Source organism: Podarcis cretensis (genome assembly GCF_951804945.1).
Source record: "Podarcis cretensis genome assembly, chromosome: 7".
Classification (NCBI taxonomy): domain Eukaryota; kingdom Metazoa; phylum Chordata; class Lepidosauria; order Squamata; family Lacertidae; genus Podarcis; species Podarcis cretensis.
In genome coordinates this window covers 42785243-42798583 of record NC_137176.1, presented here as the reverse complement: position 1 = coordinate 42798583, position 13341 = coordinate 42785243, and the positions used below count along the sequence as shown (strand labels likewise).

The 13341-nt window shown below is 41.6% G+C and overlaps 1 protein-coding gene across 6 annotated transcripts in view; it reads right to left on the bottom strand.

The window, feature by feature from the left end:
• Positions 1–13213, bottom strand: part of SPIRE1 (spire type actin nucleation factor 1) — an 84009-nt gene extending 70796 nt beyond the window's left edge. For 2 of the 6 annotated variants that reach the window (XM_079982922.1, XM_079982926.1), the window contains exons 1-2: positions 12728–13213; positions 1128–1162 (exon numbers count right to left, since the gene is read on the bottom strand). In XM_079982922.1, the coding sequence (XP_079839048.1) occupies positions 1128–1162; positions 12728–13067 (375 nt within the window). In that variant the 5' untranslated portion in view covers positions 13068–13213. The remainder of the gene's footprint in view (positions 1–1127; positions 1163–12727) is intronic. The other 4 variants (XM_079982923.1, XM_079982927.1, XM_079982924.1 and 1 more) reach the window with 3 other exon arrangements.
• Positions 13214–13341: the final 128 nt, after the last annotated feature.

Below are 13341 nucleotides of genomic sequence, written 5' to 3'. Positions count from 1 at the left end.
TTTGAGGTTAAAATACCACTTTAAGCTCTATGGAGCAAGGGCAGGATACAACTGTATCAAATAATATGTAAGTGCTCCTGGGAAATTTCCCTAGCATTGGGTACAGCTGTTAAGACACTAAGCGGAATCATACAGATTTCTCTCAGCGCTAAAAAGAAATAAACATGGGTCAAACACAGCCCTCATATTCTTTAAAGAGCTCAAGTTTTTCCTATGAGAAAATAACCGACAGAGCTGTGAAATCAGCATGTGTGAATTAAACCTGACTTTCAGAGCTTTCAGGAGGAGTGGGAAACATTTTGAAACGCTGCTCGTTGTACCCTTAGTTTTTGGGGGTGTAAGGAGCAGTGCGAAGCACTGTTCGAAACTCCCATTGTTCTAAGTGCATTTTGCAACATGGAATTTCATTCATGTGAGCAGTTTCTGAGCTCTGGGCGCAGTACTGCACCTAAAATTTCAGATTAAAACTGCAGAGTGGAAGAAAAGGAGGACCTTTTTCTGGTTCCCCACTTCTAGCTACTTTCTGAAGACTGGAGAAGAGACCCTCTTGAATATTAGGAGGGTGGGCAGGGGAAGGACTAGACCATGTGAAAAATGAACATAATATTTTAGCTGCAGTTCATTCATTTTCAGCTTTGTATTCTTGTTATAAAAAAAGCACACCTAGACATTCCGTTCTTGCGCCCATAACCTAGGTTTAAGGTGCCATTTAGCTCCTAGCTTTCATATCTCAGTTTCTAACACTAGTGTGAAGCTGCTTGCATGGGGCTTTCACATAGACCATCACAGACACAGTTGATGGTGCTGATCAAGGACAGCAAAAAGCTGGGAAAGTTGGGAAAGCAGAAAAAGAGGAAGGGCTGCTCTGATTGTGGATTGCTTGACCCTTTTGCTCTTCCCTCCACTGCAGCATCTGCCTAGCCAAAAGAAGTCCTTTCCCTGCTTAGCATTTGCATTTTGAAAGCTCCACTGCTTGAAGCAGTATTCAGAGACAGACTGCACACATTTCTCTCCCCTGTGGCAGTGCTCTCTCAGCATATCAGTACAGATACCTGGGAGAGCTATATATAAATGCCCTAAGATACACTAGTGTATCAAACAGAACAAACACTTTTACAAGTTCTTACCTCTGCTTCTGGACAGCGTAAATGTTCTGATTTACCTGAAATTAAAAACAAAAAAGAGTTATTTTCACCTTTTAAAAATAAACAATCAATTCCAAAAACAAGATTAGAAAAGATTAGAAAAAAATCTGATGCATCCTCTTTCCCCGTGTAGACTACAACTCCCATCATCCATGGACTATTACATTTCCCTGTTCATTGCATATTGCAGATGACCAGAGAAGGAGGTGATCCTTTCACTTTGTACAGGTACTTAGGAAGAGAAGAAGCTGTGTTGCTTCTTTCTTCCTGTGAACTCTGTGCAAAGCAAAAATCTTCAGGGATTGTGGTAAATGGGAATACTATTCCTTTCACTCCATACAGGTGCTACATGGAAGCGAGGAACTGCACTGGGGTGGAATGTACACATATATTAAAAACGTACACATATACACACATATAAAAACGCTCACCATTACCATCTAGTATCACATTGTATACTGCATTTAAAACACACTTAAAATGTTTTATTCAGCGCTGTATAGTTGAGTCTCCAGGACTCTTCCTTTCTCAGATGGCCTATGTGAATTGATCATTTTACGCATCTGTACTTTCTTCTTCTAATCCACTGCTGGAGGAAGATGGAGCAAGGATCTGGGCCCTGGTTGTACATGCACTGTTCATGGTGAGGCTTAATTGCTACTGGTGCACTGCTATATACATTTTTTAAATCTTAAATCTGCCACTCAATGAAATCTGAACAAGTATTTGTCTGTTCCATGAAATATATACAATCCCCCAAGAAAGTTTCTCTTTCTTAAGATAAGCATCTTAACAAACAACAAAGGTGTTCCCCTCTCATTGTCTGAGTTTCCCAGTAACTCAGAAAAAAATGTTCTCACAAACTCATTGGGAGAGAAAATAACATTATGAAAATGTCTTCTACTGAATCAGATAATGTGATGCATATTTATACCTCCTCCATCCTGCACATGCATAACTTAACCTGACACAAGCAAATAACCCTGGAAGCAATAAGCTGTGCACAATTTGATTGACAAGTTAGCCAGTATTTCACAACCTTCATTTTATTCTGCTTTTGAATAAATAAATATTAACAAAATTGTTACCAAAAAAATCAGCCTTAAAAAGGGATAGACAAATTTTGATTGGCCTTAGTAGCCAGCTAAAATACATGCTGGCCCTGGCCTCAGAGAGGTGGAGTCTGGTATCTGATGCCATGCTGAACGTCTGAAGCAAGGATCTCCAAAGCTCAGCACAAAACTAGCAACAACCTTCGCCTCACAGCCTCCGCAGCTCCATGCTGAGAAGAAGTACGGCAGACAGTCTATATCATGCTACAAACCACTCTCTGAAGTGTTGCACCATATGTAAGATCATGAACTCGCACTGTCATCCCCAAGCTGAAGCTAGGTTAGGGTCTCGTTGCTTCTTCCTCTGCCTGTCTCTGCAATAGCCACCTCCCCACTTTTACTGACTATGAAACTTTTAGTCATCTCTTACTGCAATGCATTCAGGATGCCATGTATGAATGATTCCTCCTTTTATTCTCACAAAAAAGTACGTACTAAAATATTCTAAATGTTATTCTCCTTGGATATTTTTATTAAAAGATTAAAGATTTATACAATCTGAAGATGGACAGTGTATTTGCACAAAACCATGTGAGGTAGGTTAGGCTAAGAAATGATTTGCCAGAAGTCAGAGAGCTTGTCAAGGTTCACCACTCTATTCATGTTGGGATGGGATGCAGTGGTGGATGACAGCAACACCTCATTATCAAGGCTGAAAGGAACTGTGAAGGGAGGAGGTTCATATGTTCAGCACCAGCTGCTGGTCTAAAAGGAGGATGACAAATTAGGAGTCACAAAAATCCACTTAGGTGGATGGGAAGTGAGCATACTTTGTGCACAAGAAGGGGCTATCTTCATGATGAACAGATTTGCAGACTTCATTAAATCCAGATATTAAAAAATGTTTTTAAAATACAACTTTAAAGTCTGGCTTGTCAAGTTCTTCAGCATGCTGCAATTCTAGCCATGCTTTTATTTCCCCCACTTTTCAGGAAGTTATGACAGTATATGTCTAACATTTTGCCCTGCTGACTTTGAAGACTTGACACTTAACTGAGTCATACAAATCTATGACTCAATTTCAACAGAAGTTCTTGTAAAGAATACAGACACTGGCCTCTCCCACTTTCCTTCCTCATTCACACTTTCCAAGGCTCCTCTCTATATATTGAAAACATGCATTAACTGGAATCACACATTCACTGATTTCTTTAACCATGGGGCAATCACTCCCACATCTCCCTTATGAGATAAACAGGGTATAAGGTGCATTCCTCTTATATTCATTAAACTGCCACCACTTCCCTTTTTATTGTCAAGCAGGGAAGCGCTTAAGAGCTGCTGTAATTTATCTGAGGGTAGAGAAATGGTATTAGCAAGCTCTCTGGATTGACCAGGCAATTCTAGCCATGCTTGGAACAATCTCCTTATCCTCCTTTAGACATTCAACTCCTTTTCTATTCAAAGGTTCCTGTGGCACATTAAATACTAACCAATTTATTTTTGCATAAGCTTTCATAGGCTAAAGTCTATTTTACCAAATGCATTTAAAGATGTTTTAAAGATAAATTGTTTCAAAGATATTTTTAAGATGTTTTATCACTTGTGTGTTTTTTGCCCCAGACTCCTTCGGAAAGGCAGGATATAAATTTAATAAATACATGTATAATCCTCAGCTGCCAATTGAAGATTACACTTTCTGAATCTGATGAAGTGGATTTGAATTAACCAAAGTTTGATACATGAATTTGTTAGGTGTTAAGGTGTCACAAGACTCTTTGCTGTTTGAGAAAAGAGGTCATCTACTTCAAATGTGTTACAATATTCTAGATAAAATAAAAATACACAAAATGCCAGGATAAAACTTAAGACATAAAACTCAATTATCACTGCCTCCCCACAAAGCACCCTGAAGCAATAAAAACCATTCAGACTGTAGCTCCAGAAGCTCTGGCCAGCTTTTAGTTATAATTACGGGCTTTAGATTTAGCTCTGTAATGTTATCTGAGAGTGCTGCAGTCTACCCTTTCAAACTCCATTACATAAAAAGAGACTCAACAATTGAAGTCTAGTACTCATGAGTTTGTAAAGCTCTATCTGAACAGTGGTACTTCAGCCTGTGGATGGTAACTGACATGACTGATTGCTCCTTCATACAAATTCTCTGCACACAGAAAACTAGATTTCAGGAGGAAAGGCTGTAGCCTGACATGCTACCTGATTATGTGGATATATATTTTTATTTATATTATATGGGGGCATGTTCAATCCTGTAAGCCTCCCATTGAAACCTAAAGCAGCAAAACCCTGGCACACCTTTGCCACCTCAGTGAGAACTAGGGCTAATATTCAAAGTAATGTTAAATCAACCCAAAAAAATCACTTTACATCTCAGTGCTCAACTGGGTGTGTACCTTGTTAAGGAAATAAAATCATATTTCATTATAAACAAAACTCAACAATAGATGGCTTTTTGCTCATTAATGACAGATAGAAAAGCAGGCTAGAAGAGAGAATTAAGAGAAACCAGCCTTGCATATATATTTTCCCTGTAAGAAGACTGCATAATATGTTCTTACTGTGCCCTAAGATATTAACAATAAAATAATTAGTATATTTGAACAACGAACTACAGGGTGTACCACATATGAATGACAACCACTGTTAATCTTATAACTTTTTCATCAAACGTTCGGTAAAGGAATAAAACCCCTACTAAATTAGTAAACCTTAGAACCCTGAAATTTCTTGATTTCTGTCTCTAATGTATTTTCTAAACTTTCAAGAGAATAATAATACAGTATTAAGCCCTTGAAAAATCACAACATGTAGCCTCATATACAGGTGCTCCTCTTATCCTAGCAAACAATTTATCTTTAAAGTCGTACTTGGAGAAGGAAAGCATTTTGGCTGCTTTAAGAATCTGATCTCAACTGAAAAAAGAGATCACGTAAAAAAGAATTATGGAAATGCCAGCTTTTGTGTTGACTATAAAACTACATGTTTCTAGTGCCCAAAACAACAGGCATAAGATCAGCCTTCATAGAAGTAAGTGAAAGGAAAAGTTTTGACTGGTATTTGTTCCACTGTGATTTTAATTGTTATTAAGTTTAGAGCAAGAGTTCTTGAACTTCATCTTAAGCCTAGTAGGTTACATAGCACATTCTGCTTCATTCAGCCAACTAGTCTAGAAGACTTTGTACCTCACTCTTGAACCAATAACAGACATAAGTAGATTCAATAAAAAGGGAAGGACTACACATATGTGCCTTATGACACGCTTGAGGTTTCTCCAGAAAAAGCACTATCCAGCAGCAAAATACAAGCACATAGTCACTTAACCATATACACCATACTGAATCAGTATTCCAATTCTGTGCCAATCAAGATAGAAACTGAGCCAATAAATGTCACTGAGAAGCCCATGCCTCCTTAAAACAAATCTAGTGACTTAGCGAAGTGTCACTCAATTAAAGCTGCAATCCCTTACACATCAGAAGTAAGTCTCATTGAAATCTATATTGAGCTTACTGCTGAATAAACAAATATTATTGCTCTATAAAAAGCCTTCATTTACTAAATGATAATCGCTCCTAAACACACTGTAAGAACTATCAAGTTGTAATTTCATCCACATAATTGTTATGAGTTGTAGATTTTTTTAAAAAAATGTATTAAGGTATCAAATGGTTAATAATATTTATAGAAAAACTAGCATGTCAAACAGTCTTTAAAATGCTAGTTTATTTTCCTGTATAATTACTTTCTAGCAATCAATAGGTCCATTCTCCATCTTGAGACACTGCAGTTTTATCCACATTATTTTTAGACTTTAGTATTTAATGCAAGGTCATTATTTACAACTGGACTAGCACTCTAATTCAAGTCACTGGAACAATTCTGTTCTTCGGGTATACTGATATGATTAATAATAATAATAATAAGAATAATAATAATTTTATTTATACCTCACCCATCTGGCTGGGTTTCCCCATATATAGGGCAGGGCAATGTCATTAATGTTACCTTGGGAAGTTTCAATTCTTTTATTCTATGAACACAACTTTAAACGAATATTTTCAATGTATCTGAAGCTCCTAATAGGAGTGTCACCCAGGCATATTATCCTCCGTACTAAAGCATTCAAGTAGGCCAATTCACTCAATCTGATTTTCCATTTTTCTTTGCTACTCATTCTGTGGCTCCTGGAGATTACCAAACAATGTGTACTGTACCTGAACATTTTAATCCTTCTGTACTTCTGCATACCCCTTGTTTCTTGGAGCATGTTGAGAACACCCTTATTTCTCAGTATCCCTTTTTGGCACCAGTCCTATCAGCAGTCACCACCTGAATTCGCTGTTGTGGGGAATGGGTAGACCCCCTCACACAAGGTACGGAGCTGCACAACAAGGAGAGCTAAATGAGGCCTTCTAGGATTTACCCCAGCCACATTCGTCAAGTCTCCACACCCTCTTCAAGTGCTATTGTCTGTCTCAAATGAGTTTTTAAATTGTGCTAGTGACTCTTGCTTGCATGGATAGAGAAGGGTATGTATAGAAACTTCTGACTTTGCATTTCTAGAGTGTAGCTTGCTATATCAAAGTAAGGAGCACATCCAATTCCCTACCCACTTTGTAACTCTGTTCGATCACAGTCATGTGGCCTCTGGCAAGCTGCCCAAGCAGCAATGTGGCCCTCAGCCTTGAGAATGTATCTAGCCCACCCTTTCCTATCAAAAGTGTTCTTATTAAAGAGTCCTTCCAACCAATCATGCCCTAACCTCCAAGAAGCTGCTCACAGGGGGCTTGCAGCACATTACATTCCACCCCCCCGTTTCTCATTTTTCTTTTCTAACTGACACTCAATGTCCTGCAGCTACTGAGAATGCTCAGTCCTCATTGGTCTACTTTGGAGGGTTGGCCCCTTCAGTATTTTTCTTCTGCAAACTTCAGGGTTCCTCCAGGTATGTTTCATCTCTTTCTCAATGGCTCCAAGCCTCTCAGTGCTTTCCGTTCAAATTCTGTTAGAGGCAGTGAAGAATACCGAGGTTTGCACTTTATTATTAGTTAACTGATTTGTATTTTAGCATAATTTAATCTAGCACATTTTGATTTGAACCTCATTGGTAGTTTACTAGAGTAATGAATTTTATATACACTTGCAAACATAGGTTTGAAAGATGAGATGGAGAAATTCCTTCCCTTGGAGGTTCAAAGACAGTTGGAACTGGATATAAGCTTTTAAGCAGGGTGGGCATGATAAAGACAAGTAAACATGAGAAAGAGAAGTAAACTGGGTCCAATTTCTTTACCATATTTAAAGGGCAATGTTATTTCAGATCACAGTTTCTAATAATTCTGAGTTTTATTACATTATCTTGCAGTTTGCATTATAGCATAGCTTGCTTGTATGCTGCATTTAATTTATTTACTTAATAGCGTTTGCCTTCATCCACCCACTTCGTTTGCGGAATGTTATGACCCAACTGACAGCCATTCACTAAAGAAGATTAAATCTATCTGATCTTCAAATTCCTTCCAGTAATAACATGCTCCACTTTTACATCAGGTTAAGCAAAACCATAGAATTGTAGAGTTGGAAGGGACCACGAGGGTCATCTAGTCCAACCCTCTGCATTGCAGGTATCTTTTGCCCAACATAGGGCTCAAACTCACAACCCTGAGATTAAGGGTCTCATGCTCTACCAAATGAGCCCAGTCATGGCAGTTAGACATCCATATAAGAGCTGTCTTACATATGCTTACTCAAAAGTAAGTACCATTGTATTCATACAGGAAAATGAGCACAGGAATGCAACCTAAATCAAAGTCTATGGCATTTGCTGTTTCCTTAGCTTAGATGACATAATGGCAGATTGTATCCTCTTTCACAGTCTTAAACAAAACTTGAACTTTCCCTACCAAAAGTTGTCAAATTCTCATAAAAGAGTTAATACCCAAGAGTTTGTGTCTGCTTCCTTTCTTGTTAACAAAGGCCATGATCAAGTTGCAGTTACAGGCAACTACTGTCCCTTGACAGGGTTGTACATCTCCAGTGGAGAAAAAAAGATGCAGCTTTATGAGGCCCAGATAATCAGCATGGTATGAATACGCACTTGCTTCTGCACATACATCTCCTTTACAAGATCATGATACATTTCTAATGTTAGTTTAACAAATGAAAACATTTATGTACAGTGGTACCTCTAGATATGAAAGGAGATCCGTTCCGGAGCCCTGTTCGCATCTGGAGGTAAACGTAACTAGTGACGGCACATCTGCGCACACGCGCATCGCTTTTCGCAGCTTCTGCGCATGCGCGTGACGTCATTTTGAGCGCCCGCGCATGCGCAAGTGATGAAACCCGGAAGTAACGCGCTGCGGAGCGCAACTCGAACGTGCTCAACTCGAAGCATATTTAACCCGAGGTATGACTGTACTGAAATAGGGACCTTAGAGATGTTTATTCTAATGGATATAAGGTATAATTTTAAATGATCTACCTGTCAGTGTTAACCCTTACTCATGCACTTAAAAATAATCTGTCATAGTCTAAAATATGTGGGATTAACAGATCAAAGGAAACCATCAGAGAGGTTTTTTCCTCTCAGCAACATTGGAATGTTTCCAAGAGATAAATTATGACAGCCAACATGCTCTGTAAGTGCAAACATGGCTATTGTTTTGCCCCACATCAACTGAGAGGTTATTATCCAGATAATTAGCCCAAGCCACTTCATGGTGGCAGCAGCTTTGTACATGCTACACCACTGGGCAGACACAGTGTGTGATGAGGGCTGACAACAAAGTATGGCACTAAGACTACTTATGCTGTTCTAGAAAGTAGTTTATGTTTTCCTGAAGATAGGCAGCTGGCAGGGGAAGGTTCTGCACTCCTCACTTCTATATGCTTCTTGTCACCTCCTTTGGAACCCTTCTCACCACCGTCTTAGGAACCCACAAGTAGGAAATGCTACAATAAACAGTAAAAGTCAACTTAACAATGCCATGACAGATGAGTCATGTTGCTGTGTGTGGACTCAGAGCAGGTAGCTGCTCTGACGGTCTCAGCTGAAAACCTAAACATACCACATCTCTGTTATTATAAACCCTTCCTCCCTACAGCAGTGTGAAAAAGCTATGCTATTTGCAAGTACAAAACCTAATATTCAGCTGAGAGTATGTCATATGCTGTGCCCTTGCCCTCATTTGGGGAATAAGAAGTGTTAAAATAATATAAGTGTCAGGGACTCAGCGGGAGCGCAGGGAGGAGAGGAGATGGAGAGCGAGAGGGAGCAATCCGAGGGCAGCGTAGGAGAAGATGACAGCAGCCCGATAGATTCCATGAGCCTCTCCAGCGAATCGGAAGATTCACAGAAGGGGGCGCCGATGGGCAGGGCAAGGGGGGACCCAAGGGGGACACCCCAGAAGCAAGGGGCCAGCGGGGACTCCCAGAGCAGCAGTTGGAAATCAGGACCAGCTTCCCCACCAGAGCATAGTGGGGGGGAGGAGTCCCAGGTATCAGAGCCCACATATGCACCACCAGCGAGAGAAGATGTCAGGGTTGGCCACGCCTCCATCGGAGAGCGAGGGAACGGTCAAGAGGAAAGTTGCAGGCTGGGCGCGCGCGCCAAGTTCAAATGTACAGGCGAGCGGCACAGAAGGTAGCCCGGATAGGGAACCAGGTCCTAAAGCCCGCCGGAAGGAGGGGGAAGAATCATCAGGGTCAGCGTCAGAGGAGTCCAGAAAGGATGAAACCCTAGCGGGCAGGAGGGCCCAGAGGAGAAAGGAACTTAGGAAGAGGTGGAGCAAAGCGAGAGTGTTAAACTGGTGTGGAAGGGGCGGAGACTCAGACGGGACTTTGCCGGTCTAAGGTCGAGACGTAGAGCTGCGCGCTGCGGCTTTAAAATGGAAACTGAACCTCAATAAAGACTTTTGTACATAACTACAGCCTAGCGTTGGTCCTCTGTGAGCTGGGACCTGGAGGCAGTTCTGACAATAAGATAAAGGGATAAAGAGGTAAAAGACATTGAGTGATATCTATCGAAGTCATAGTCAAGGGCCTTCTCAGTGGTTGCTCCCAGACTTTGGAACTTCCTTCTTATTGCAGCCAGGTGAAGACTTTCTTGTTCCAATAGTATTTGGGAACTGACTCCTTTTAGGGGGAGGGCTGGTACTGTGGTGTTTTCATTATGATCTGTATCTTTAATAGATCATATATAGATAAATATATTAATATTTAAATGTTTTTTAATTATTGCTTTCCCCCATTTTTAGCTGTTTCTGTTTTAGCTGTAAGCTGCCTTGAGTCTCTGTCAGGGAAAAAGGCAGGATGAAAATAAATATAATAATAGTAATACTACTCAAGAGTAAACCTACTGAAATTAATTTACTCATCCATTAGTTTAAATGAGTGTACTCTGAGTATTACTAGCATTGGATTTCATCCATTATCTTTATTTCACAAATCATAGCCAGTATTAAGAGTGTTCAAATACAGAATGTTTCTGTCTGCAGGCAAACAAACAAAAAAACATTTTGCAAAATACCACTCATGCTTGTTGTTTGTTATGTTGAGGTTAAAACCTGTCTAGGAACTGCATTCTGACATGGAACTAACTCTGTGTCCTGGCATATGGGAGTACAAAATATCCTTCGACAGTGACATAAAATAATTCTGCACATAAAGGTTTCCTATTCCTCAGCTAGTATAAAAAGTCTGTCTAGTATTTGCTGTAGAATTCAAGAATTCATTACTGTGTTCTGAAGGAGATTATGGAGTACTCAACAATGAGCGTCATGCCAACATTAAACTCTACAATAGGTTATCCTATTGTTCTTCTTACAACAACAAAATAAACAAATTTCATATGATGTCCTATTTTTAAAATCAAATTACCACCATTTGAAGTCTTATTACTTCAACTCTTGTTTTATTATGTTCACTAAACAATACACAGTAAATGCAGGATCTGTACAATGCATGCTATGTGTCACTTTTCATATGTATTGTTTCTTTGACTGCACAGTCAAATGACAGGTACAATCTGTTTGCTGCTAGAATGAGTTTATAGAGCTGACTTTGAAAAGTGGTTTACTGCGTTAATTTGGGTTTTTTTTAAAGTATGTTTGAGGTAACTAGTATAATCAGAGATTTTGAAGGCACGTGCTAAGACATGTAAGGCAAAGATAATATGGTGTTACATTAGTCATGGACATAAAGTGTGTATTATATATAACTGCTTAATCTGTTTAACATATTTTTCCTAAGTACATAAGAGGAATTCATAACGTCACATTTTATTTCCTGTGTTAATCATATGATTTATTAGTTGCAGTCTTCAGTAAACGGGAACATCAAACCAATGTTATAAAAAGTATGTATTTCCACTTGCTTGTTTCCTATACATTTTTCACATGGATGTGTATAGAACACACTGGTATCACTGGAATTTACTCCCAAATAAGTTAGCATAAGATTGCAGCCTTGTTTTGGAATTAAAAAGGAACACAAAACAAAGGCACAAAGCCAACAGACATTAAACCTCCTGGTAGCAACATGCCTAGGTTCTGACAGCTGCTTTCTTTGTTTTGCTTTGCAGTGCCCTCCCCCAATCCCTCATGCTGACCTATATGAGTAGCTTTGCATCATTTTATTTTCCACAGGCTTTCTCCAAGCAGGAGCAAAGGAAAAAAGGTGCTGGAGGAGCTCTAGTAAATAAACAGGCACACAGCCTCGGTATTTCAGAAACCGTGTATCTGTATTTAATATAGTCACCCATGCTGCAGTGCCAAACAAGGGCAATGAAACAGGAAGGATGTTTTTGTTAGGTGCTCTATCCAAAAATGAAACGTCTCATGCCCAAACCAAGACATCCTTTCAGGTACAATTAAGCTACCCTGCAGTCTCCCAACTGCTTGCCTATACACCAGCCATAATGCAGCATTTAAAAGACAGAAAATATTACTGATCATATAAGAACTCTAGATTTCAGCACAACAGAGAGAAGAAAAACATTCGCAGCGAAGCGGGAGGGGTGGGGGAGAGGGAAGGGATTATCAGAAAATGGTAACTAGCAAGCTCTTCATACAAACGCCGTCGTTTCTGGGGAAGATGGGGCAGTTGTATAAACAAGACGAAACAGAGGCGTTTTTGTTGCTGTGGGTGCGGGAGGAGCGCGCGCGAGAATGTCGCCGACCTGAGGCAGCTAAGAAGAGGAGGAGGAGGAGGCAGCACTGAAATCCATGGGGAAGAAGCAGTGCTAAGTGATGGAGAAATGGTGGAGGAAATCCTCACCGTGCAATTGCATTACTGGGGGATGTATGCAGCCTCCCGGGAGCGGCAGACAACGGAAGGGGGGAAAGTGTGTGGGGCGGGGGAGGCGTTGCTAGGGGGAAAGATTCACCCCCCACAGAAAGAAAACAAGGCTGCAAACAGCGCGCGAAGGGCACCCCCAGTACCCTTCTGGGGCCCAAGGGAGCCTCAAGAGCGCGGGGCTCAGCGGCGGCCCTCGCCCCGGAGCTTTACCTGCTGCCGGCGGGCTCCGAGCACGGTGGCCCAGCGTGACGGCTCCGTCCTTCCAGATGCGGATGTCGGCGGGGCTCTCCACCCTGCGGCTGGGAGACTCCCCGCGGCGGCCTCGGGAGCGGAGGGAACCACAGCACTGGTAGCAGACGGCCCACGCCTGCTCCTCGTTGATGGGCTGGTTGTAGAGCCGCAGGATCTCCTCCAGAGACAGCGCGTCCCGCATCGCCAGCGCCGCCGCCAGAGACCGGCCTTCGTCGTCGTCGCCGCCGCCGCCGCCGTCTCTGCGGCCGGAGGTGCCCGGCAAGGGCTCGTCGCTTCCCGCGGCCCCGCCGTGAGCCATTCCCTCTGCGGGGAGCCGAATGATAATAGTAACAACGGAAAGGAGGAGATGACCGGCCGCGCTCGCTGCCCTCTTCGTCCTCTGCCTTCGCCGCCTCGCTTCGCTTCACCTCAGCTGCTGCTGCTGCTGCTGCTGCTGCTGCTGCCGCCGCGGCCGCCCGTTGCCCGCCGCCTTCATGTTCTTCTCCCCGCACCCCTCCCCCGCTTCCCTCAATAAATAAGAAAGCGCGTGAGCCGCCCCAGTCACCGGCGAGGAAGGCAGGCAGCAGCAGCGC